Genomic DNA, 24,179 nt, shown 5'->3' on the forward strand with positions numbered 1-24,179 from the left:
AGGATTTTAAAGGAATGCTTACAGGACCACTTCTTACCAATGTGTATGCCAGGAGCCATCCTGCTGTTATTCTATATTGCTGTAATGGCACCTGAATCCTGGAACAAAACTTTTATTACTCCTGATTTTGGAGGAGGGCAACCATGCATGTCCCTTGTGGGTGAACATACATTAATGTGCTTTGACCAAAGATAATCAATAACGATGAAGAAGGAACTATATCTTGCCAAGGCTGTTTTTAATAGGTTCCTATTTTTTGGGGACCTTCCCTATACTCTGGAGAAAGTGTTGCTTGTAGAGGACTAGGCATCCAGCTCCAGGGAAGTTGTTGATAGAAGAGGTCTTCTGTTAGCCTCGTGAAGTTTTCGGGGTAGACTTATCTTCACAGCTTTTGAAAACATGACATGGAGTAAGAATGAAAGAACTTGTTAATGCCGTAATTAAGTATGATGTACTTAATTACTATACTGTAATCTCATAGGGAATCCTGTAGTATTTAGTGTGCTGGGTTTAGGAGGAGCCACATAAGGTGCTTACTGTTTTGTCAGTAAATATGCCTTTTAGTTGCCTACTGCCTGCTTTTGCCTTCTTCCTTACACTTCTCTCTGAGTTGCTTCTTCTAAGTTCCTTTAGTTTCTAGCAGTCAAAAGAAAAAAAAGTCTTGGTCAGGAAATGCAAATTGGTCTTGACCATGAATATGAGAGTATATGCCTCGTGCCACTGTTGTAGAGCTGCTCAGCCTATAATTGTACATATCTCTACAGCAGTCTTGGTGGCACAGTAATATGAGCCAGGTTAAAGAGGGGTGTGAATAAGCATGAAGTAATGGAAAGAACAGACATGCATTAGGTTTGCATTTTTAGACTGTCTAGGCAGTCTGCAATATGAATAATTTCAATTTGTGAAAATAATTTCCATTGTACATGATGACGAGTAACATAAGTTGTTCAACCCAGTTGAAGGTGAACCAAAGGTGTGCCTCTCGTTGCACTGCAATTGTCTTGTCGTAGGCAAAGTTTCCTGTTTGCAATCCCTTCTGCTTTCATAACATGAAATTATCATGAATCTTGGTCAGTTTTCATAAGTGAAGAATAATTATAAAATCACAGATTTAATAATTTACCAGCACTGAATTGATTCAGTTAAGAGAGACAAAAGTGTTAATCAGTTTTTTTCTTTTTAATATCTATATATAGGTATAAAAACATTCTCTTGTCTGTGACCTCTTTTGTGTTCGCTAGCGCTCTCAGACTCATATTCTTAATGGCACAATATGTACTGAATTGGGGAAAATTAATGTTGCTTTTTTCCATTTTACTGTTCTTCCTCTACTGCTAATGCACCCTCCTGAAACACAGAAACAAGATAACTACTATTTATTAAAATAACTTGAAGAAGAATGTAAATGAATATATTAGATTATTCTGGTTTATATAACACTGATTTTATCTGAATGGGGCAACACTAAATTTGTCTTCTACAAAACGCATAAACTTATGAGAGGATAGTGAAAAGGAAAATGCAGGTAGTGATTTGTGTGAGGTAATTACGTATTCCTTACCAATTTCCCTCTCTTAACACTTTTTTTCCCCTCACAGCTTTAGATATGGTGAAGTCTGTGTTCTAGCCGTATATCTTATAACAGGGCGTATGATAATAGAAAAATTGGGAGTTTAAAAACTTGCATGCTTCAATATGAGGTTGTAGCCGGTTGAAATGAAATATTATGGCTGTGTTGATATCAATACTGTATAAAATGTATTCTTATGAATGTGAATTTTTCCACTTGTGTTTTCTCACAAGTGGAAAAATTAATCTATTTGCAACTGTGTTAAAATACAAAGTAGAAGAACTTATTCTAGGCTTGTGGATTAGGTCTTTTATTTACTTCAAGTCATTTTTTTTGTTTTTTTTACCTACAGATGGCAATAGCGGTTGGAGATGTCCAGCTTGTCAGAATGCTTCTGTGCAAGTTCCTAAAACTTACACTTGTTTCTGTGGTGAGTTTCTCACTTGCTTTTGCAAAGAAAATAGTTTTGTCATTTTGATTCCTTTCTCTTAATATGAATTTGAGTATTGGTGCTTGTTTGCTTACACACCTGAAACACAATTTTTAAAAAATTTTATTAACACTGGAAGGTGGCTGCACAGGGAATCATGCATGTTCTACTTGAGAAATGAAAAGAAAATAGTAAGTCCCAAGTGGTAAATATGTTCATATCATTATGTAGAAATAGTGATTTTTATGGAATAATGATAGATTTTGGCTGGTATCTTGTGAACTTTCCTTCCGTAGAAGGAACAGAATAACCTGCATGCTTACGTCTTTGTGGCAAGACCAAAATAATACACAACTCAAGGATACAACTACCTAAACCTTTAAATTGATTTACCAATTTTGTGATTTATGTTGTTCAGACACACATGGAGCTTAAATAGGAAAAAAATGTTCATGCTTTTCAGACCTCTGTGTAGATATGTGTTTAATAAAAAAGGTTAATGGCATGAGTATAGCACTCATTAAGCCATAAATATAAAACAAAAGGGAGAAATTATGTTACTTAATTGCATAGATAAGAATAAGTTTTGTTTAGAATCAGTACTTCTGTGATCTGTATTGTTTTCACATAGCTTTCTTTTCTTTAAATCAGTCACTGGAAGCTTTCACCTCACTTTCTAGAAAACAGTGTTCTGAATTTGAGACAGAAACTGTGTCAGTCAACTTGTCTAAAGAAGCAAGATTTGCTAAAATAGAGTTTTATCTTTTTATCTAAATGTGTTAGTGAATCAGTTAGAAGCAGTGCAATGCAGTTAAGGCAGAGGTTTTGTACAGCAATGTGTGAAACTTTATTAATATAGGGATAATAATTCAGTTATTAGAGATAATAACACAGGCAGAATGAATTGACCATGAATGAAAATTAGAGTTTTTATAAAGTCTAATTTTAAAAAATCTAACAGACAGGACATCTGTCTGTTAAATAGGGAAGAAATTCTCCTTAGCCTAAAGACGTTTCATGGTTAAGGAGATCTACAGTAAGAACTTTAAATTGTCTGCAGAATTATTACTCCCATAGCAGCATGTAGTAACATAAGAGTTCAGTCTTCTGCAGATAATTTTACATTAATGATATATAATTTGGACATCATCAGTCACTTATGTAAACCTGTCTTGTATTTGATGCAAAGTACTAAGCATGTGCTGGGTGTGGCTAAGTGTGATTTTTTTTCCCACACTTTCACCCATGAGGGAATTCCTGTCTTATTTTTCTTCTGAAGCTTCAGATCTTTCTGGGGACTTTCCTGTGTATTCAATTAGTTTAATTGAAACTCTGGTGAATAAATGCTATCTGTAGTGTTTTTTCATATTTTTCTAACTTAATACTGTAGAATATACAGAGGTATATTAAAAAAATTTAAATTATGTGACTATGTCACCAAAAATACATTTTCTTGTTGGTTTTGATTGTCACAACTCAAATTTGCAACAGTGGCTTAGTTGTTTCCCTGTTAATTTGATTCCTCTCTTGCAGAAAGCCAAGAGAGTGTTAATGATGGCAATTAACCTTAACCCTGATGACCCTGCACTTAGAGCTGTGAGATTTGATGATAATATCTCAGATTAATGAAAATATGGTTTAGTGCTTATCTGAAATATAGAATACTTTAAGCTAACATGCTTCTTGTTTAAGACTTCATTAATCAAAATTCATTAACCGTTAATACTTTTATTAATGTAGAGTCTGCGTCTTTTTATAGAAGTGACTTTCATAATTTGCCCACTTATTTAATTCCCTATTCCCCATCACCATGCCAGGTAGATCGTACTTTCTGGAATCAGTATCTTTTAGTCTGTTCCTTTTTTTTCCCTTCCCTGCTGCATTGAGACAGCAAGGGAGTTTCACCCTTCAATTTTCTTAGCTACTGTGCAGCCTGACCAACTGCAGGGGGCTTTTAGTTTTCATGTACTTTATCAGTTTAATGTATCAGCTACCTGCATGTCTGCTGATTGAGAGTACAGAAGGAAAGAGTATTCTGGAGCTTGCCATTCCAATGGCACATTCTTTTAAAAAAGCTGAGTATGTATCAGTACAGAATAACATAAACATTTGTGTAATTTTTTTGTCAAAGAAGACTGCTTGCCAGTATTTAAAGTACCGTTTTTTCTCTTTGGTATGATATTTTTCACAAATGCTGTCTGGTATTCAAAGCAATAAACACCTTTTTGTCTTTGACATGGTTTAGGTAAGGTGCACAACCCTGAATGGAATAGAAATGAAATCCCACATAGCTGTGGGGAACTTTGTGGAAAGAAGAGGCAGTGTTTGGACTGTCCACATCTTTGCAACATGTAAGTAAATGTTTATTATATAAACACTGAAAATATTTAGAGAAAATTTCTGAAGACTATATTTGCTTATTTTTTATTCCAGGATATGGTTAGAGATTTAGAACCTACAGAGGTTTATAGTTCAGCTGAAGCCTGAAAGAAATGAAAAGGCTGAAATGCTTTTGTGTTGGTATGTCTAAAGTGAGTTCATATGAGAGCATGAACAGGATGTCTACAATAGTTGTAGCAACATTTCTATCATATTTTAGGAACTGAACCAGCTGTCTGACTTGGTTTCAAGAATTTTCATTGAAGTAAAGAAATAATAGTGTCTGAAAATAACTCTAAACATGTCCAGTGGCCCACCAAATTTTTCAGGTGCTGTTATTCATGTAAAAGTGTTTGAATATCTTAATTTGGGATTAGTGCTACTTGTTTAAACTGAAAGAGCACTTCTTTCCTCTGTTTATTTTTCTTCTTTTTTTGGCTTGCAAACTGTTGAGGATAAAAGGGCATTTGTATTTTTTTATTTGTTGAGACCATCAGATAGTTTAACCAGAATCCCTCGTGGAAATTTTAATCAGTATATGTAACTCAGATTGGTTCTGCTAACATTTTATTAGTATAATTCAGTGAAGAGAGGCAAAGGAAGTGTCGTGGTTTGGAATGGGAGGAAAATTTTGGGAAGTGAGGCAAAAGCTTTTTGTGTAACTGACAGTGTGTTGAACCACTAAGAAACTGGACAGGCTTCTGTAAAGACACATTAAAGACGGAAGAAACCCAGGAACTTTTTCTTTCCCTTCCGCTCAGGAGTGAGGAAACAGGGCTGGGCGGCCCCTGCCATGGGGCTGGGCCAGTCCTACTGCGGGGTTGAGTCCCCTTCCCTGGGCCACCTGCCAGCCCTCGACATCGGCTGCTGAGCAGGGAGAGGGGAGTACCGTGGGGCTGGATGGAGCCGGCCTTGCTAACATCTGATTGCCTACTACACCCTCTGCCCCCCACCCCATTGCCAAGAGCCCAGCGGGGCCCCAGAAGCAGCCCCAGGCTGGTGCCAGGATTTTACTCCTGTGGAAGCTGCCCTCAACCATCGGGCAGGGGGAACGAGAAGCCACCCCCCACCCCCAGTGTGCTGCTGCTGGGTTCTAGCCTGGCTGATTCAATTTGATCCGAGCCGAGCCGCTTCCCTAATTACAATTCCCCCTAATTAAGACTCCTGCCATCTTTAGCGCCCAGCCCGATGCCAGCTGGGTCCAGGTGGGATGTTCACCCTTTCAATGCTTTAATCCTCCCTTGAGTGAGAGAAAGGAACAAGATGCAAGCATGTAAAAGAGCAACATGAGAACATCATAGTCAGTGAGGAAGATTTAAGTCCCAGATGGGAGGGAGGGGAAGATGCCTTGATCTTACAGCTCAAATTCTTTTGTAAGCTATGGAAAAAACCCTCTTTTTCCTTATAACACAGGAAACTATGGGGAGATGAAAGGATTCACATTATAGATACCAAGTAAAGATCTCAGTGCCAAAATAAGCAGATGTTAAAGTAGCTGTAATCCCATGAGGAGTTTGAGCAGAGAAAGAGAGAGTAGTCCTGTGCCCTCAGGAGAAGAAAGAGAAGATCTCTGTTCCCAGGGATGAAGATGGTGTTAGAGATAAATAATGAGAATTTTTACCTTTGAACAACTCATCTTTAAAACAATACCCATAAGTCAACATGGCCTATTGACAAGCTGTGGGAAGACTTGTGGAAATGGGAAGGACTTCACGATAACAGGATTCCCTGGGCATCTCTTAATTGCGATGAAATGGAGAGCCATGAGAGAACTGTTTTTTTCCTCTTGTGAAGAAGTCTTCATAACCTTAACAAGAGGGACTTCTCTCCCTAAGTGAACTGAAGAAAGACTATTTTAGAGGTGGTAAACTGGCTAGAAATTTTAGGCTTTCTTTCTTTACATTATCAGTGGGAAAAAAAAGGTTGTGGGGGAAGAAGAAGGGTTCGGAAGGGTTTGTTCTGATTCTTACTACTTTTTTTTCTTTTAATTACTTTTAATAAAATTTTCTTTATACCCCTTTAAAGGTTTTGAACCTACTTTACCTTTCTCCTAATCCTATCTCACAGCAGGAAATGAGTGCACTGGTAATTAACCAGCACTGAAGCCCACCACACTCATCAACACATTGGTTGGGAAATTTTAAAATTAGGAAAATCTTAAATTAACAAATCCAGACCACTACAGGAGGGCATCTCTGTTTTCAGCTTTGAAAGTTTTACGTTTTTAATATGTTCTTTTTTAATGTATAAAATGTTTCTTGCTTGTCAGAAACATAAATTATATGTTGTTCCTATTGTAAACTTCAGTTTCCATGGAAGTTGGTCCTTAACATCTGTTCATATTTCTGGTTTTGGAAATTTTTGATAGAAGCAGTTTTCTGCTCTTGGTCAGAAACTTCAGCCATTCCAACAGATTGTCGCTCGACACTTTTTTCAAGATTTGCTAAAGCTCAGAACTTTACTCTGAACTTTGTATTTAATGTTTTCTGCTTCAAATGTATTTCAACATTTTATTGAATGTCAGAATAATTCTTTAATATTTGTTTCCCATACCTGGAAATGTTAATTAGACAGCTTTTTGATATTAGACTTAATTTATATTTATGCGTTATGTATTTATGCATGGAGATTTATGTTTTATTTCATATAAGTGTCATGGCTGTTTTCCTAATTTACTTTCAGCTTTCAGACTACACTTGAGGTAGCTGATACCCTGAAGAAACACTGATTCTCTTGGAGACCACTGGCACGCCTCCATCTCAGGAGAGGCATATGTTCATGGACATATCTTTTGCCCAGTCAGAAATAAGCAGACTTCTCAACCACTTTGAGAACTCTGTGACTGCAATTTCTTGCCTGACAAACTTTCTTACAGGGCTTGGAAGCAGATGTCTTCTCTTCTTTCCTGTCCTAGTCTACAGAGATTCAGTCTTTGGCATTCTCTTCTAGAAAGTCTTCTGAAGAGTAGTGACAATACTGTGACATTGGGGTGCTACAAATTTTTAGTCTCCAAATGTCTGATGTGCATAAAAGCTGTGAAAATTGTGTCCCAATTTGTGACCAGTTGTAGCATATTTAAAAATGTTATTATTCAGCTTTGTTTTACATTAATAAAACCATGATGAGATTATCCAGTCCTGGAGGTAGGGCAGCAGTAGGCATGCAGATAATCTATGTTCCTGACACTTGAACTTAGGATGGTGAACTAGAGAGGAATGCACTTTCAACATCAGCGTTACCAGTTTTGGATGTTCGTCATATTTTGGACACTTCTTTCTCCCATATGGGAATCTTTGGTGTCTGTGAGGACACAGGCCACCATCAACTGCTGTATCAAAAAGCAAGCAGGATCTTTGTTCCCTCTTGCTGTATCAGTGGTGGAGTTAGAGATGCAGGGCTTTAGTATTTGAATGGTAAGTCTCAATCATGATGTATGTCTGGGCAGAGATTTTCCTCAAGAGAGTGCTCTATTTCATGATTCTTGCTTAAGTTTAGATGATCTCAGAACTTGCAAGCATTTATTTCTTTCCATTGTGGATTTGCTGTGTGCCATTTTCCCCTCCTCCCAGATGTTCTCATAAGGTGATAATGTTTGATCCAGAACTGTCATTTGGTTTGCAAATATCCTAAAAGCTGTTTTGTTTTTGCTTTTCAACACCACACCCCATTTTGGTGAAAATAAGTTAAGGTGATTTACACTGCCAATTGACAGGAACGATTTAAAGGACACAGACACCAATGGAAAGAATGGTCTTCTTATTTTACAATGAATATTAAGATAATACAAAAGTAAAATTATACATTCAGTAAAACACGTACTTTGCTCTAGCAACAAGCAAAAATAAGCAAGGTAGTGTACGTAGTCATTACTTTGTGAGAGAAAGGATAGTGATCGAGAAAGTTAGATCCGTCATCATTTGCCTAAATACTTCACCGTCACCCAGAGTCCGTAGTTGCTGGGAAGCTCTGTTTCACAGTGAGGACCTGAAGAACCCTTCCCAGCAATTAGCAAAACCCTACATGGTGAGTCCACCCGTAGGTGAGGCCTGCAAATTTGCCCTGAAAGTGGGTCCAGCTTTTATAGGTCCAAATCAGCAAGTCAATGTGACTTGAATGTATTTTTAGCACAGGAACACCTGAATCTGGTGGCGTGCTTGCTGACCAGCCAGGGCCAGGGCTTGGCCAGAGCCCACGCCTTGGCTGGGAGGGTTTTCCCCTAAAATACCCTACAAGCAAGCCTCTATTCATGTTAGCTGGGAAAATTTCTTAAAATGATACATTTCTTGCTGGTAACTACAGAAGGTTATGTGAAAGTTTTTAAAGCAGGGGTTTGGTGTTAAGCAGTGGGTATAAGCTCTTGGTCATCTCTTTTTAGCTAAATAATACTGATGGTGTCAGTAGCCACACAGTGCTTGGGATCCATCTAGTAAGTCAACTCTTGCTTAGGCCTACTGCTCAGGCCTGAGTACATCAACTGGTTTAGCAATGGGGAATGCTTTGCCAACCTTTTGCTAGTGTTGTGCTATGGCATGCATAACACTTCTCAAGGTGAGTTCTCTTCACATTTTTAGTTTAAAAACACTGACATTTATTTTACAGTGTTAGGTTCTACATCACAGAAACATCTAGCTTAACCTTCAATAAAATGTTCCTGATAATAAACTTCTTAACAAAGCAAAACTTCTTTTAAGTCTCTGAAGTTCTCCCTGCCAGCTGAAACTATGCAGGGCCTTGAGACCATTTTAAAAAGGTCTTACAAAGGCAGTTAATGAAATTTCTCTCTGTCAGACAATACCCTTTTTCTGATCCAGAGATCGGGCAACTGAGAGGTGTTTTAAAAACTTTTATTCCATTTTCAGTCTCATGAGAAGGGTGAGACAATACAGATGTCATAATTCACGTCATCACATTCAGAAGCCAGCTATTTCCTAATTACAATACACTGTGTTTCTTGGCCTATCAGCTTTTTGCTGCACCATGCTGTAGGTGCTTTAAAGCCAATCATCTGAAACTACCTCTCATGAGTCCTAGTACAAGGCATCTTTCATAGCTGTATTTCTCCAAAGTATCTAGTCTTACTTGCCAGGCCATCCATTGAAACTTTTTCTTCTAACTTTATTTCTCTCTCAACAATATCTGTCCTATTTCCATGGCATTTCTAAGTCAACATTTCTTCTCTCAAAGTTTGCATACAGATGCATACTGTGTGGGCCTTCTGTCAAGCCCTGAGAGCTCTACAAATCCATTTCCCACATCTCTCTGTTAATTTAAATTTTAGTCACTGGATTTCTTTCATACTTCTTTGCTGCTGTAATCTTCTCTACAGCAGTAGAAGTCCCCTTTTTGTTCTGTTATAGTATGTAATACTTTCACTGTCAGGCAAATGGAAGTTTAATTTTTCCTCTGTCTAGATGTATCTATCTTCACAACTTTTCCTGTATGCCAGTTCTCTAGAGCAGCAGCAGTAAATTGCAAAATAATCCTCCATGGTAATGGTAGATAATGAAGGTTCAGTTTAAAAAACCTCTGCATTCACCAAACAGAAGTTAATACTGAAGTCTTCAACCTTTTTGAGTTCAGTTTGCAACATTGTCAAGTCATTTAACTTAGTTTTTTGCTTAATCCAACCAGGACTAAAACTCTAAAGGTATCACCCGTCTTTATCATCTAAGGAGCATTTTCTGCACTTCTTGTGCATGTCTATGCTGAATGAAATCTGAATTTCAGTCTTAATTGTTGTTGTATGGATCAAGTGTGTCCTAGAGCTGTAGTCATACTGTAGCTTCTGTCTAAACTAATTTGTACCAGAGACTTTTGCATGTGTATCTGTAGGGATGCATAAGGAATATTTATTTCAAAAGTCAGTAGTTTGATTTCAAAGCATTAGTTTTTGCATTACTAGAATTTTTCTGTTCTTATTAACAAAAGGTCAGAAAATTGTTTCAGAAACATACATTGTCCAAACTTTCAGATGTCTGAAAATTGTCTGATACTGTTCTAACAAAAGGAATCTTGCTGTAAGACTGCGATCTATTAATACTGGTACTTGCAACTTTAAAATGTTTGTGATCAATGTAAATTGTTGTTGTGTGATACAGTATTATCAGAAAGTGTGCCAGGAGTGGGTTATGGAAGAGAACTTAGCATTGCTTGTGTATGAGAATGTTGAGAAAATAATACACCAGGTAAAAAACTTAACATGACAAGACTTCCGAAGATGATGTGCCTTCTTACTTTTCCAAGTTATGACCTAGATTCTAATATTTTGAATTCATATTTACTTTAATCTGATTCTTAGTTCTTAAGTTGGCATCCAGCCTTCAGAATCCTACATGGGTCTGTGAGAATTGAAGTCAAGACAGTGCAATACACAGTGCAGTCCTTATACGAGAGGTTTTCTTGTAAGATAGGTTTTCTTGTATGTTGCAGAATGCATGTTAATTCTCATTGTCTGAAGTTCCACAGTGTTGTGTTGTGTTTGTTTTACTCTCCCCTTGCTTGATTTGTTCTCCCTTTGTTTAAAGTTGGAATGTTTTGTTTCCCCCAAGTTGTAATGGTTCTGCCCAGGTTCTCCCTCCTCTCCCAGTTAAATGCCCGTCTCTCTGGTCCCCATGGCACCCAATGTATCCAGTTGTACTCCTCCCGGGTTACCCTGACAACTTAATGTATCCTTTCCCCTATTCCTCCCCAGGGCCCTGCCAGTCACTCCCTGCTCACTCCCTTTCTCCAGAAGCTTCTTTCCAGGGCTTGGAGTGATTGGCTCCGGGACCGGGACTGCTCCTTTAAGCTGTACCCATTGGGCTCCCCTGCGTGGCAATCTCTCATACCCCCCTTCCTTCTGGATTCCCATTGGTCTCTGTATTGGTTCCACCCCTACCACCCACTCCCTTTATAACCGCAAGTATCAACCCTCAAATTCGCTTGGTTTGTTGGCTTCCCTGGGTGCCCTTAAAGCTGCACTTTTCCCCAGGCGGAGAGCGCTCTTTATTCCTGTTCATCGCAGAGATTCCGGGTCTCGTCCGCACATGGCAGCACCTACAGCCATAGCGCTGGGTGTCTGCTTGAGGTGCTCTCCCGAAGCCCAGCTGTCGGGACAAGTGCCCCCCCGTGCTGCTAGCAGCTGCTGGCCAGCTAGCCTGGGCGAGTGACATCTAAACCGCTGCACCGCTGCACCACAGTACAATTTTAATAAATTTTCTTTCTTCTTGCTTTACTGTGTAAGCATCCAGTTTTTCTTTTTTTTTCCCCTTTCCTTGTGCCTGCTGTGGTGCTTTTTCAACTCTTCACTGTGTCATAAAACTGATTTATCAAAAAACGGAGGGGTATGGTGGTTTTCGTGGTTTGTTTTTTGGATTTGCTTTATGTGATGGGGGATTTCTCATTGTTTTTAATTGGCTTATTGTGCAATTGCTTGGCTTTAGTGTTACAGCTGGCATAGGTTGAATGATAGGTTAGGCCTTATTGTCAGCTAGGAGTGGTAGAGGAAGAAAGGAAGCCAGACCACTGTTGACAAGCTGGAGGCATGACTCAACTATATTGCATATGACTGTAGTAACTGGTGTACTAATTAGTACTTCTATAGTTACTGTCCTTGAGGAATTCAGTAGTTACCATGTAACAGGGTAGTCTGTGTTTTTGGAGTTTTCTGATATTTCTGAGTTTTTTCTTTTGGCTAAGATTTCTGTGCTGGTCAGTTCTGGCTAGTAATAATTGCTCCAAATGAGAGCTGCTGTTTTTGCAGATGAAGAGAACTGGGAGTTGGCTAAGGAAGAGTGCAGACTAGATAGTTAAGTATAATTTCACAAACCTGGGCTTGTCTGTGCCCAACTAAGGTCTTACATGCAGATAAGGAACATCTAGTTTTTCTTGAAGTAGGAGGTAAGGTCTGATATATAAAGGACTGGAATTGATGACACCTGCAGGAAATTGCCCTTGACAGTAAGAAGAAAACTGAGGCATACTTACTATGTCTCCCATGTGTTGCCTTACAGGAAGAGGAGGAACACCTCTTACTGGTGGCACTAGAAGCGCTGAGTTCAAAGATAAAATCATCAGCTCAAAAAATGAAATTATTAGAGAAGTTTTTATCTCTGTTGTATTTAAGATCACCAAGGAAATAATTACGTTAATGCTTTGGACATAAGATGATTGTTTTGGGTGTTATCAATGATGAACACAGTTGAGTTGATGCATGTTTGCTGGTGAAAATCAAATATATCAAATGTGTCAGTAGCAGAATTGATTTGTTAGTAGTACTGTTGATTTGACAGCGGCAAGAATACAGTTATTCTTTCAACATTAGTGGTCTTTGAGACTGATGCAATTGTAATAATCAATTTTTTTTTTCTTGTGTTAAGATTGCTTTCACACCCTGCAGGAGGGAGTGTAGGAGTCCTGTATAATGTTTTGATAATGCCCTGGTGTTAGCTCATGGTGGATTGTGTCTCTGCGAGTGTAATAAAGCTCAAGTTAAATTCGCTTTTTTTACTTACTTCTAAGTCTGTGCCACCCAGGACCGTGCCCTTCGTGCCCAGCCTTTGTGACAAAAACATGTGAATGTGGACAAACAAGGTAAGAATGCTTCTACTATGCAGACATAATTTTAGTTATTATAGACATAAGAACAGTTTAAAACTCTGTATACTAATTTTTTTTCTTATGGTTTATTAAAAATCTGCTGTACAAAGTTTAATCTGAGCTGTGACTTGAATTTGTGGTTAAAATTATTTGGAGAATTTTATATTTTGAAAAAATGCAGTTGTAATTTTTCAAGAAAGAAAGTAAAAATAACAAAAAATACTTTTCAGTTTATGATACATGTAGCTGAATTGTTTGAACAGTCTGTAAGTTGATTCAATTTTGAAATCTCGTATACTAGTATTTATTAATTTTATTTGCTAGAAGACTCCAAGAATTTAATAGAAAAAATGTTCATGTCTTTTCTATCTGAATGAAATGAGATTTAAATTACTTAATTTCAGAAATAATACTTTCAAAAATAATGTGGTTTTCTCAGAAACTGTACAGAGAAGTCTATAGTGTATTTCAGACGTGGAAGCTATCTTTTCCTTACATGTTTGGTGCATAATAGTGTCATTGCCAATAGCAATGTGGTGCTGCCTATACTATGTGTGATCACTCATAATCAGTTGGCCTGAGTCTTTAGAGTCCCTTTTGCTCATTATGTAGAACTGATTCTGTGTAATAAATTGTTTGCCTGAGTTTGTTTACAGAACCAAAAAAGCCATAAACCAATTTCAGTGTTAGATTCTTGCTCTGGAAAAAAGATCTTTTGGTTTTTTGCAATTATTGCTCAGAGTTTGAATCTAGTACTACACGATATTAATTTTTCAGAAGAAGGTACTGCAATTTCTGTGGCAGTATTTGTAGATAAAAGCACTTTGTTTTCAGCAGAAAAATTGATTACTTGTAGATGACTGAATTTTATCTTCCATAGTAATATTACCTCCTTTTATTGTTTAGTTTTTTGTTTTGTTTTTTTTTTTCTTTTCAAGATGGCAGATTTTTTGCAGATGTCAGATTATTTCACCAGATTGCTGATTTTTGTAATAGTACATTTGATACTTAATACCTGCTTCAAAATAGCATTTCATAGGTACTGTATAATAAGCATCCAGGGTGTATGGCATGGCATCACCACTTTAAGGATGTTTTAAAATTATTATTTCAAGTACATGTTTTACAGCCATTGTATGAGCCATCCAGAGTTGAAAAAATAGGAGAATTGATTTTGTCACATTTTTAGACAATTTAATAAAAAACTCAGTTGTTTTCATAGTCATCTGACTCACTGTTAAGGCCCATATCCCTATCTTCATTGTGTTCAATGGATTTTTAGGGTTGTTTAAGTCTTCAGAAAGATGTCTGTATTAGAAATACCTGCTTTTCTGACAGTGCAAACATGACTTCATGCATTTGTTCAAATTTTAGTGTCACCTTGGGTTGTTTTCCCCCATTTTCTTCAGGAAAAATTCTGTAGGCTAACTACTTTTATAGGTGTTTTATTTTGGTGAGGTGGAAGAGGGGGGAAGCAAGAGGAAAACTAGGGATGTTATTTCCTAAAGACTTAAATTAGTAAATTATGCTGCCTTTTGAAGATTTTGACTTTTTACTGAAAATGCCTTTCCCTTTTTGTTTAATACTGTGTAGATGTCATGTAGCTGACATGCTATGTTGTCATTTCTCTACAGTCATTCAGTTCGCTGTGGTCAATCAACAAAAATTCATTGTTCTAATGTATGTGGAAATACTTTAAACTGTGGAAAGCACAGTTGTACTCAAGTGTGCCACTCAGGAAAATGTTCACCTTGCCAGTTAACAGTACAGCAAGGTAAGTACTGAAATGCTTTACAGATATCTGCCCTATACAGTGAGAACAAGGGTGTGGAAAAGATCAATACCAAACGGCAGGTGCCAGTTTTTCCTAAACCAAACAAAATCTATTGCTGGAATCCTGCCATGATGATTAGGCTGTTGGAGCATGTGCCTTATTAGGACTGGCTGGTGTTACTGGACTTCCTTATCTTGAGAGGGCCGAGTAATGGCCTTTCAGTAGCTAATCATTAATTTAAGAAGACAGGGACAGGTTATGCTTGTGTGAAGGATGAGAGACAATGAGCTTAAATTCGTTGTAACTAGCTGTAAGGGAAACCTCTTTTCTTGGGATTTTCAAGACCAACTGAATAAAACACTTGAGTAATGTGGTCTTATCTCAATGCTGACTGTGCTTTAGGTAAGGGCTTGTACTAACTAATCCTTTTTTATTTGAATTATCCTCTGATCCTACTGAATTTTTTACTATAAGAATTAATTAGATGGTAAATGAAAGAAAAATAGAAGAAGGTATAGGAAAGTGTAACGTGAATGAGGGGTGTGGGTCAGAGACAGAGACTCACTCTCTAGAGTTCTTGTGACAAACAGCCTTGAGTTTATTCTCCAGCTCATTTTATAGGCGCTTCAGTTACACATGTGATTTGTTGAGGTCTTAGCCCTATCCAGCTCTCTGGCCAATGATACATCTGCATGTAGAGCTGAATGACATTGGCTGAGGGTCCCTGTGCAGATTGAATCCAACCTATCCTTGCCCACCCAGCGATTCCAGGGCAACAGGAAATTACATTTCAACAAGCTTCTCATGATTTCTGATAAAATTTTGTAAACCAAGACTTGAATGGAAATTAAATTAACTGGGTATGTATGCCAGTATATAAATAACTTTATAGAACAGTTTATACAGAAAAATTTAAGTTAATTTTCTCATTTTTAAGGTAATAATTAACTTGTTTTGTATACTGCTTTAATAAATAAACTTTCTGTGCATATAGTACCACTTTATCAAAACAAATAGTGCTGGAATTCCAACTTCTCTAGGACAAAACTCTTACATTGATGAAATAAATCTAAAGAGAAGCAACTTCTTTATCCTTCTGAAAATTGACTGTAACAATTTTTCACTTTTTACCTTTTTATATTTGCTGGAGGTGTTCTGTCATTGATATTCTCTTGTATTTTCTGTGGAATATTGCTTTCTTTCAGTGTGTTACTGTGGAAGCAACTTTAAAGAAGTATTGTGTGGATCAAAGGACGAATTTTCTGATGGTTTTGGGAGTTTCTCATGTCAGAATATATGTGGCAAGTAAGATCACTATGACTTACGCTTTTAAAAAGAAGAAGGTCATTCTATTCAAAATAACTTACTGTGATACTCTTAGATAATTCCCCTTTTAATTTTTTTCTTGTTTTCTATTTTGTTTCTTTGATGATTCTTTTTTCCAGAAAATTAAATTGTGGGAGGCACAACTGTAAGCAAGTATGCCATCCTCAGCCTTGCCAGCTCTGTCCACGACTTCCACAAGTTGTGTATCGTTGTCCCTGTGGTCAGACTCCTCTCAGCAAGTTACTGGAACTAGGATGTGTTGAACGTAAAATTTGCACAGATCCTATCCCATCGTGTGGAAAAACATGTGGCAAACCTCTTTCTTGTGGTAGCTATGGTAATTAGAAATTTCTGTATCAGAGTATTTAAAGTGTCTCATAGTGTCACCGAAAGTCAGGTGAATAGAACTCCTGAACACCAATACAGCATTAAGAAGTAGGCATTCTTTATTGCTGTACCAGCTGCAGGCGGGGTAAGTTCACCTAGAGTCCTGCATTCCGATTTTCTGCAAGCGCATTGCTTATATACTTAAATTACATAAGTGTGCTTTGCAATTTGCAGAAATCTCATACATATTATGATTGCTCATTACTATAAAACTCCTCCTGGTTTAGTCTTTTTATGGTCTTATTTTGGCTGTGTTTGCATTCCTAAGCCAGATGTACTTACTCCCCCTGTCCCTTTATCTTCCTTGCTCTGGAAGCAGGGCATGCCTGTTTCTTTGTTAAAAGTACACAGATGCAGTCTTTGTTCTTAGATTAACCCTTTTGATATCAAAACAAAAAGTGGTCTTTAAATATTTAATTTCAATAAATTAATATTTTATTAGCGATTTTGAGTTTTAACCAAAATGAATGTAAAAACCACTGTAGAGCCTGCAGTCTGGCTGTGTGTTCATAATAATGTTTTAAAATAAGGAAATAAAACTCAGCTGTGCATAAGCTTAGTATCATTGACCAGTGATGCTCCTAATAATTATGATGTTATGTGGTCATAGACTTCTTTATATTCTTAATATTTGTATTTTCATTTTGCTAGAGCTCATTCATACATGTGAAAGCCTTTGCCACGAAGGAGACTGTAAACCATGTTCTCACACATCAAATATTTTTTGTAGGTGTGGCTTCAAAAAAAAGGTGAGTGTGTAACCGCAAAAACAGGTAATCTTTGCTGCTTTTTAAAGCTGTAGAGAAAAAGGAACTGAAGAAGTATAAAGAAGTACTGTGCTCCTTAGCTGCAAAAACTTATGTTGTATACTAACTGATAGATGGTATCTAGCTTACACTGAGAAGTGGTAACATGCTTTTACTATGAAGGCAATTTTTAAAGTATTTTGGCAGAGTTTGAACAGAGTTCTTTTAGTGTAAACATTATTCAAAATTCCATATTATTCTGGAGTATTTTTGTAGCATAAGGAATTGTCAGTGGTGCCAAGAGTAAACTGAGAGAGGAAAGGCAGCCTAATTAAAACTTTATAGTAATAGCTTGTAGTCTCCTTGTAGACGTTTTAGTAACAACTACATTGTTACTGATTTCTGTTCATTGTACATTTATATAGTGATCCTCTAGGTCCTCAGAGGACCTAGAGGATCACTATATAAATGTTATTGTTATTTAGTAATTATTATATTTTTAAACCATGCTACTTTCTGTAATCATAGCTTTGAAATTTTTGGCTACTATGACAGAAGCTTTGATGACTTTTTTGACCTGTTATATATCATCTGCAAATAGAGGTGGCTTCTGAATATATGTAAGTCTGTAGGTGCATGGAAATTACTGAGAGTTTGCTAGCAGTTGGAACTGCTTTCTCCTAGAAGTTTGCTGAAGGTAGTTATGGCGTAGAAGGCTTTAGATTGCATTTTGAATCTTGAAATAAGGTAGTGAGGTTTTGGGTTTAGTTTATGAAGTTTCTCACACATCAGAAAGATGCTTCTATAAAAAGAGTTAACTACAGTGATAATTTTAATCAATTATGAAAAATGCAATACTCAGAAATGACAGCTTAGAATATAAAGTTATTGTGAATGCTTCAAATGTCAACAACATTATTTTCATCCATCGCATTTTATTTTCATGTTGAGGTCTTTAGGTACACCTTTGTAGATCGTAACTTTAGGCTTCTTCCTTTCTTTTGTCAGACTTGGGTTTTTGGGATGTTTGGTCAAAGCAGAAATTTATGCACTCCTGTCAGTACTCTCTGGGAGATCTCTATTGGTTTCCATCGCATAGATTTCTGGTTTCTTGGGACAAGCCTGATTCTCTCAGTTTACGGTGACACTTAAAACTGCTGAATTAAGTGGAGAATACAAAACTACATTTTTTAAAAATTGGTATTGAATCTTTAAGGAACAAATACTGTGTTAAAAGATTTGAGGATTTTTTTTCCCAGTTTTTATTTCACTTTTGTGTACAGATGTGTTATACACATGAAAACTGAGTTGTGCTTCTTTTTTCATGTGACCAAATGTTTTCTAGATAAGTATGTTTCAGTTGTTTCATTTATTTTAATCTAATGGCTGCTTGTTTGTTTCCTAGGAAATCCCATGTGCTCTTCTCAGAAATAAAGGTATAAGATAAAGATACATACATAATGTGAAGTTTTTTAAAACTTATTACAGCTCATAGTAGTTTGGAGTTTGATTGACAAAATTGGAAAATAGCTAATCTGTACTGCATCTTATATCCATGGTTCCATGCTAAGTTGGTAATTTCTGCTGCTTGTTCATGGTACTGGTCATGCTGTTATGTTTGGGAGAAGGTTTGAAATATAAACATATTTAGTTTTTTTTAATCTTTTACATAAGGAAAGGCTTCTTTGAGATCACATTTGATCTCAAAGATTATGTCTGTTTTATTTTGAATAGTTTCTTACACCACCTGCCATATTCAGTAGGTTACCATCCCCCTCCTACTCTCCCATCATCCTGTATAACTTTTGGTCAACTTGCACAGCTCAGATTCAGTGTAATAGTTTTACTCTGATGCCTATGTTTCTGGGGAAATACAAGCTTTGATTCTACTAGACATTGTATGGTGATGATCTTTGCATCAGAGTGTTCCCATTTGATGCTTCTTGGTATTCAGGATATGACATCTCAGAATTCCCCTCAGTGAAATCTTTACTTGATTGACCTCTATCTACTGAGGTAGTTATTTACAAGATACATAAGGGAGTAATATGCATATTTTCTAATTTGACCTTTTGTCTATGAAGACTTTGCTCTTATGGAATCCAGAAATGATTCCCTTTTGTTAGCTGTGTATGGTAATAAGGATGTTCTTTGCTAGCAGTAATTTCATGAGCATATAGCAGTAGTTGTTTTTAGCTGACTAAAACAGCTAAAACCACCCCAGTTTAAGCAGTCTTAAATTGGATGTTTATGGTACTTCAGTGTATCAGAATATCCTGTTTTCTTTGTTCTGTTGTGTGGAGTTCATGGTGTGAAGGTTAAGGGGAAATTAACTAGCTTCATGGATTCTGCTTTCCAAAATCCTTTTGAGTAAGAGCTTCTTTAAAGAAAGGCAAGTGCTCACATGGGGATAATTGTGAGGCAGAGCGAGTAGTTTAAAAGTTTGCTTGCTGGCTTACTCTGTGTTAGTCTCTCCTAGACCATGCCCTGTAACAGCCTTAGTGTAATACTGTAATTACAGGTTTTATTCTCAGCATATACAAAGATCTAAAAGTTAGGAATTTGGGGGGATTTTCTTTTTAATAGCTGCTATTACATTCATGTGTGACAAGCGATGCAACAAGAAGAGATCATGTGGACGTCACAAGTGTAATGAAGTTTGCTGTGTGGTAAGTGTACCTGTGGTTCTATAAAATTGTTTGATGTGATGTATGTTTAATTTTGGTTGTGATGTTAATAGTGTTTTTTTCTTTTGTATCTTTCCATTTTTGTGCGTCTTCATTCTCTATTTGCTTTGTTGGTTATGCTCACAAAGTTTACGTGTGTGCATTTATTTTGCAAGTTTTGTTTTATAGGTATCATTATAAAAGTAAAGCCAAATTTCAGCCTAAATGCAGTTAAATCAGTGTGAAGTTGTTTTTTGTCAATGCAGTGATTTTCAGGGAAAATGGAGAGGAAAAACATATTACTTAATAGGAGAAGCATAAACCTTGTAGCTGTGTCTGTAACAGAAGTCTTAACAGAATCTGCATTAAAATTGTGTATTCATACAGTGATAGAAAAGCTGTATAGATTTTGCCTGAGCTGTTTTCTGCACTATACTGTTTTGTCTATCTATTATTAGAAGTAGATTGGAACCTCAAAGAGGAAAAAATAACCAATAGGGCTTATAGGTAAATTCTGCTTTTTCTTTTTTGCCATTTCTTAGGACACAGAACATAAGTGCTCTTTGGTTTGTGGTCGTAAACTCAACTGTGGGCTTCATAGATGTGAAGAACCCTGCCATCGTGGCAGTTGTCAAACATGCTGGCAAACAAGTGAGTTATGTGCAAAAATATATAATTGTCTTCTATTCTAGGAATACATTAATATCTCTGTATAGCTCTAGGCAGTTAACGTGATCTATTTCACACTGGTGAAAAAGGAGGAAGGTGATGTAGATTGTAAGGATACTGTTTACAGATTGAAGTGGCTTCGCTGCAGTAGTACATGTGTCTCTCCTGTATTATATGTACATGGACATAGTCAAAGACCTCCATTTTATGGAGACCAACTTTTCATGGAATCATCCTGGGAAAGAGAAGGTGCTAGAGCCTCTGAAGCTCACTGTGCTTAAGCATTGTAGTCTGTCTTAATAGCCTATGAATATGATGCATGTGTTGACTGCATCTCTCATTAGAAAAATAAATATTTCTGTGTGCAAACACTTCTCTTGACAAAGGAAAATAGTAATCTTAATGTCTCAGAGGTCCTGTTAGTAACTTCTGGTCTAGTTGAGTCAGAATGCATGGATTTTTCTGAGCAGTTGTTTTTCTTCAGTGAATTATGTGAGTTTAATATTAAAGGTCATTAAACTTATCCACATTGCTGCAATATTTTTGAAGATTATATTTCACTCTCAGATTAAAGGAGACCTAAGGATTGCCTCCATTGTTTAATGGGATGGCTCCACTGTAAACTGCTCCACTGTTGAATGTGATAAAATCTAGAGGTCAATCTTCCATGCTGATTTTTTTTCTGAATACGGAAAAAGCAGTTATGTACTTCAGGAACATGATTATTATGGTAATTTGGCTTAAACCTCTGTGCCCCTGAAGTTTCCCATTTAAATCTGTCCAGAGGTAAATCAACTAAGCAGTATCTTTAAAGATTTCTTACCTGCTTTCTCTGGACTCTGCTTGTTGAGATTACAGAGGCATACGTTATGTGGTCCTATATGATTCTGACCCTGAAGTTGGTGGTCATTCCTTCTCAGCACTCCCAATGGTCATTCTTTACTCTGATCCACCTGTCTAGCCAACACTTTGCAGGTGGCTTATATTAGCCATGGTATCAAATGCCATGGTATGGTCAGCTGTAAGTCATTTGCCTACTCATTAGATTGGATTTCTTGTCCCTGCTTTTATCTCCATTACTGCTTTTGCTAGGAATGGTGAGGACTGACATCAAGGTGCAATACTAGAGTGCATCTACACCTCTGTGTGCTTCCCAGGTACCTTGCTTTCCTGTGTAATTTCCTCAGTGCTGATAAGTGTGGTCCCTTTCTTGTGCTAGGGTTTCTTTATGCATGCACAGTTGTGGTGGTTTGACCAGGAAGAATTGGGAATTCTAGGATGCTGTGGTCAAACCAATGGGTGCTCGGATTTTGATATTGGCACCTGGTGTGGCCAGTGGGGTTTGGACACACCTCCGAGAACACACAGGGGTTAAAAACCAGAGCTTCGGCCCTGGGAGGCTCTCTTGGGACTTCGAGGGAAAGAGGTCGAATTGCCCTCCCTCGTCCAGCTGCTGCTGCTGGGTGGGGGAGGGGCAGCCATGTGGTAGGCCTGGGCCTGGACAGAGATGGGGGGTGAGAAGGCCCTTGAGGATGGAAGGGTGGAGGAGCCCCAGGAGGCATCGGGCAGCCACCCCCCCCCCCCAGCCTTCCCAGGAGAGAGAGAGAGGGAGAGCCGGCGACAACGGAATGTGATAGCAGCCAGCCAAGGAGGAGAAGGGGGGAAGTGCAGCAAGAAGGTGCCCGGCCAGAGCAGCAGCGATTGTGGGAGTGCTGGAGCTCTGGGACAGGCAGAGACTGAAATTTTTAACCCCTTTCTTTCATGATTGGGACCTCGCAAAAATGCTGATCCTCCTCGGAGCTGAATAAGAAGAGAGATAAGAGATGAGATAACAAGGACCTGGCCCGAGGGAAGTGGAGAAGACTGGCTGAGTGCGAAGAGAGATGATTGGAGTGGCCTTTTGGCTGAACTTTCCTTGTGTGGCCATAGACTGAACCAGTTTTATTCCTGTGACGCAGAGACTGCATTTAGGGGGAGGCAGTGCCTCAGAACCAGGAGGGTTCATTGTGGGGACCCCTCGGCCCCAGGGGGTGGGAAGAAATGGGAGGGGACAGATGTCCCAAAGCAGAGACTGTGCCTTTTTTGGAGTGAGACAAGGCATCCTTAAAAGACAAACCTAAAAGCAGCTCTGGTCCATGCACAGTGGTGAGAGCACTGGGCATTGAAGGAAGATGTCACAAATGGCAAAAGGACTTTCCGGGTGGTGCTGAGTGACATGGGAGCACACGAGGTTTCAGCGTGTTTCCAGGGGAAGCCTAAGGTGCAAGAAGGACTCCTCTCCTCTTCATGGACTGAAGTTTGAGTATTCTAAAGGGTGGTGCCAGATTGGGCAGTTGGCGATTTCGGGGCGTGTATCGGATTGGGAAATTTTGGTGGCAGGGAGGAGGAAAGGGCTTTTTGTAAGGTTTTCAATTTTTTCCCTTGTAGTTTTTGTTCCTATTTTCTTGTAGTTTAGGTAATAAAGTTTTCTTTATTTCTAAGCTGGAGCCTGCTTTGCTTATTCCTGGTCACATCTCACAGCAGACACCAGGGAGAGGGTGTTCTCATGGGGGCACTGGCTCTGTGCCAGGCCCAAACCATGACAACAGTCTACTTCAAGACAGGAATACATCTCTTGGGGACAATAAATAATGTCAGCATTAGAGACAGTGCATTAGGAAAACAAAGTTTTCAGATACTTTATTTCTGCCCTTTGGATCAGACCTTTCTGCACTCTGTCCCCATTATCCTGATTAGTGCAACTAAGGGACTTCTCATTTTAAGATTCTTTACTTATCATTTTTCATCAATAGCAAGCGACCAGTGTAGCTGTCTAACACTGTCGTCCTCCAAAGACCTTGGAAGATTGTTTCAAGGCCTGTAGTGGAGGACAACAAAGCTCTACTCTTTCCCATGCTTCCTTTCCACAGGACATTCCTTTCCATGGACATTCTGAATCTTTTCTATTTTTGCTTTCTACTTCTTTCTTCTAACATTTTGTTCACCCTAGCATTCTTATTTGCTGTAATTTACTGTAATTTAGTCTCCTTAGACAAAAATTGCGGTTTTTTTTTACTAACTGCTGTACTTTAAAATACATGGGCAAATGAGTAGGATCTGGCCTGAGGTTTAACTGATGGGATGGATTTAAAAAATAACCAAACTTGAGAAATTTATGAACATAGCAAAAATAATTGAAAAAGTGAAAGAAGTTTCAGATAGGAAATTTCACATCTGTTCCTCACCAAAAAGGGTGAGAGTTGTCTGAGCTTCACAAGTAATTGGATGAGTGAGGTATAGGGAACCATTTTGAGAACAAAATTTCCCAAGGCCAGGTAGTTGTGATGCTGATGTAATCACACTAATAATAGCAGAAGTAGCAGATTTGAGTACAGATGTAGCTGAGTGGCCAGTGGCTGTAGTGGGTTTGCATCCAGGGTTTGGAAGCAAGGGACTACAGAATTGGCTTCTGTTTGAAGCTGCCAGAAGCTACCCTATGTCCAGCAGAATCAATGCCATCTGGTTCTAAGATGGATCCACAACTGGCCAAGGTCAAGCTGATGAGGAATAACAGTAAAACCTCTGTGAAAATGTATTTAAGAAGTGAAAAAAAATAATTGAACAGATGTAATTGCAGCCAGAGATGAGAGGAGGCAACTTTGCAGACACTTAAGAT

General features: G+C 38.0%; 1 protein-coding gene across 5 annotated transcripts in view; it reads left to right on the forward strand.

Moving 5' to 3' along the window:
• The window catches only part of NFX1 (nuclear transcription factor, X-box binding 1), a 79,743-nt gene that overhangs the window by 24,428 nt on the left and 31,136 nt on the right, over positions 1-24,179 (forward strand). For all 5 annotated transcript variants that reach the window (XR_010439150.1, XR_010439151.1, XM_064705091.1 and 2 more), the window contains exons 4-13: positions 1,923-2,000; positions 4,246-4,351; positions 12,879-12,950; positions 14,591-14,730; positions 15,936-16,035; positions 16,176-16,393; positions 17,095-17,192; positions 18,595-18,625; positions 19,776-19,858; positions 20,398-20,506. Coding sequence is in view for 3 of the 5 variants with exons in the window: in XM_064705091.1 (XP_064561161.1) it covers positions 1,923-2,000; positions 4,246-4,351; positions 12,879-12,950; positions 14,591-14,730; positions 15,936-16,035; positions 16,176-16,393; positions 17,095-17,192; positions 18,595-18,625; positions 19,776-19,858; positions 20,398-20,506 (1,035 nt within the window). In the remaining 2 variants the exon portion in view is untranslated. The remainder of the gene's footprint in view (positions 1-1,922; positions 2,001-4,245; positions 4,352-12,878; positions 12,951-14,590; positions 14,731-15,935; positions 16,036-16,175; positions 16,394-17,094; positions 17,193-18,594; positions 18,626-19,775; positions 19,859-20,397; positions 20,507-24,179) is intronic.

This window comes from Zonotrichia leucophrys, chromosome 2 (genome assembly GCF_028769735.1).
Source record: "Zonotrichia leucophrys gambelii isolate GWCS_2022_RI chromosome 2, RI_Zleu_2.0, whole genome shotgun sequence".
NCBI classification, from domain to species: Eukaryota; Metazoa; Chordata; class Aves; order Passeriformes; family Passerellidae; genus Zonotrichia; species Zonotrichia leucophrys.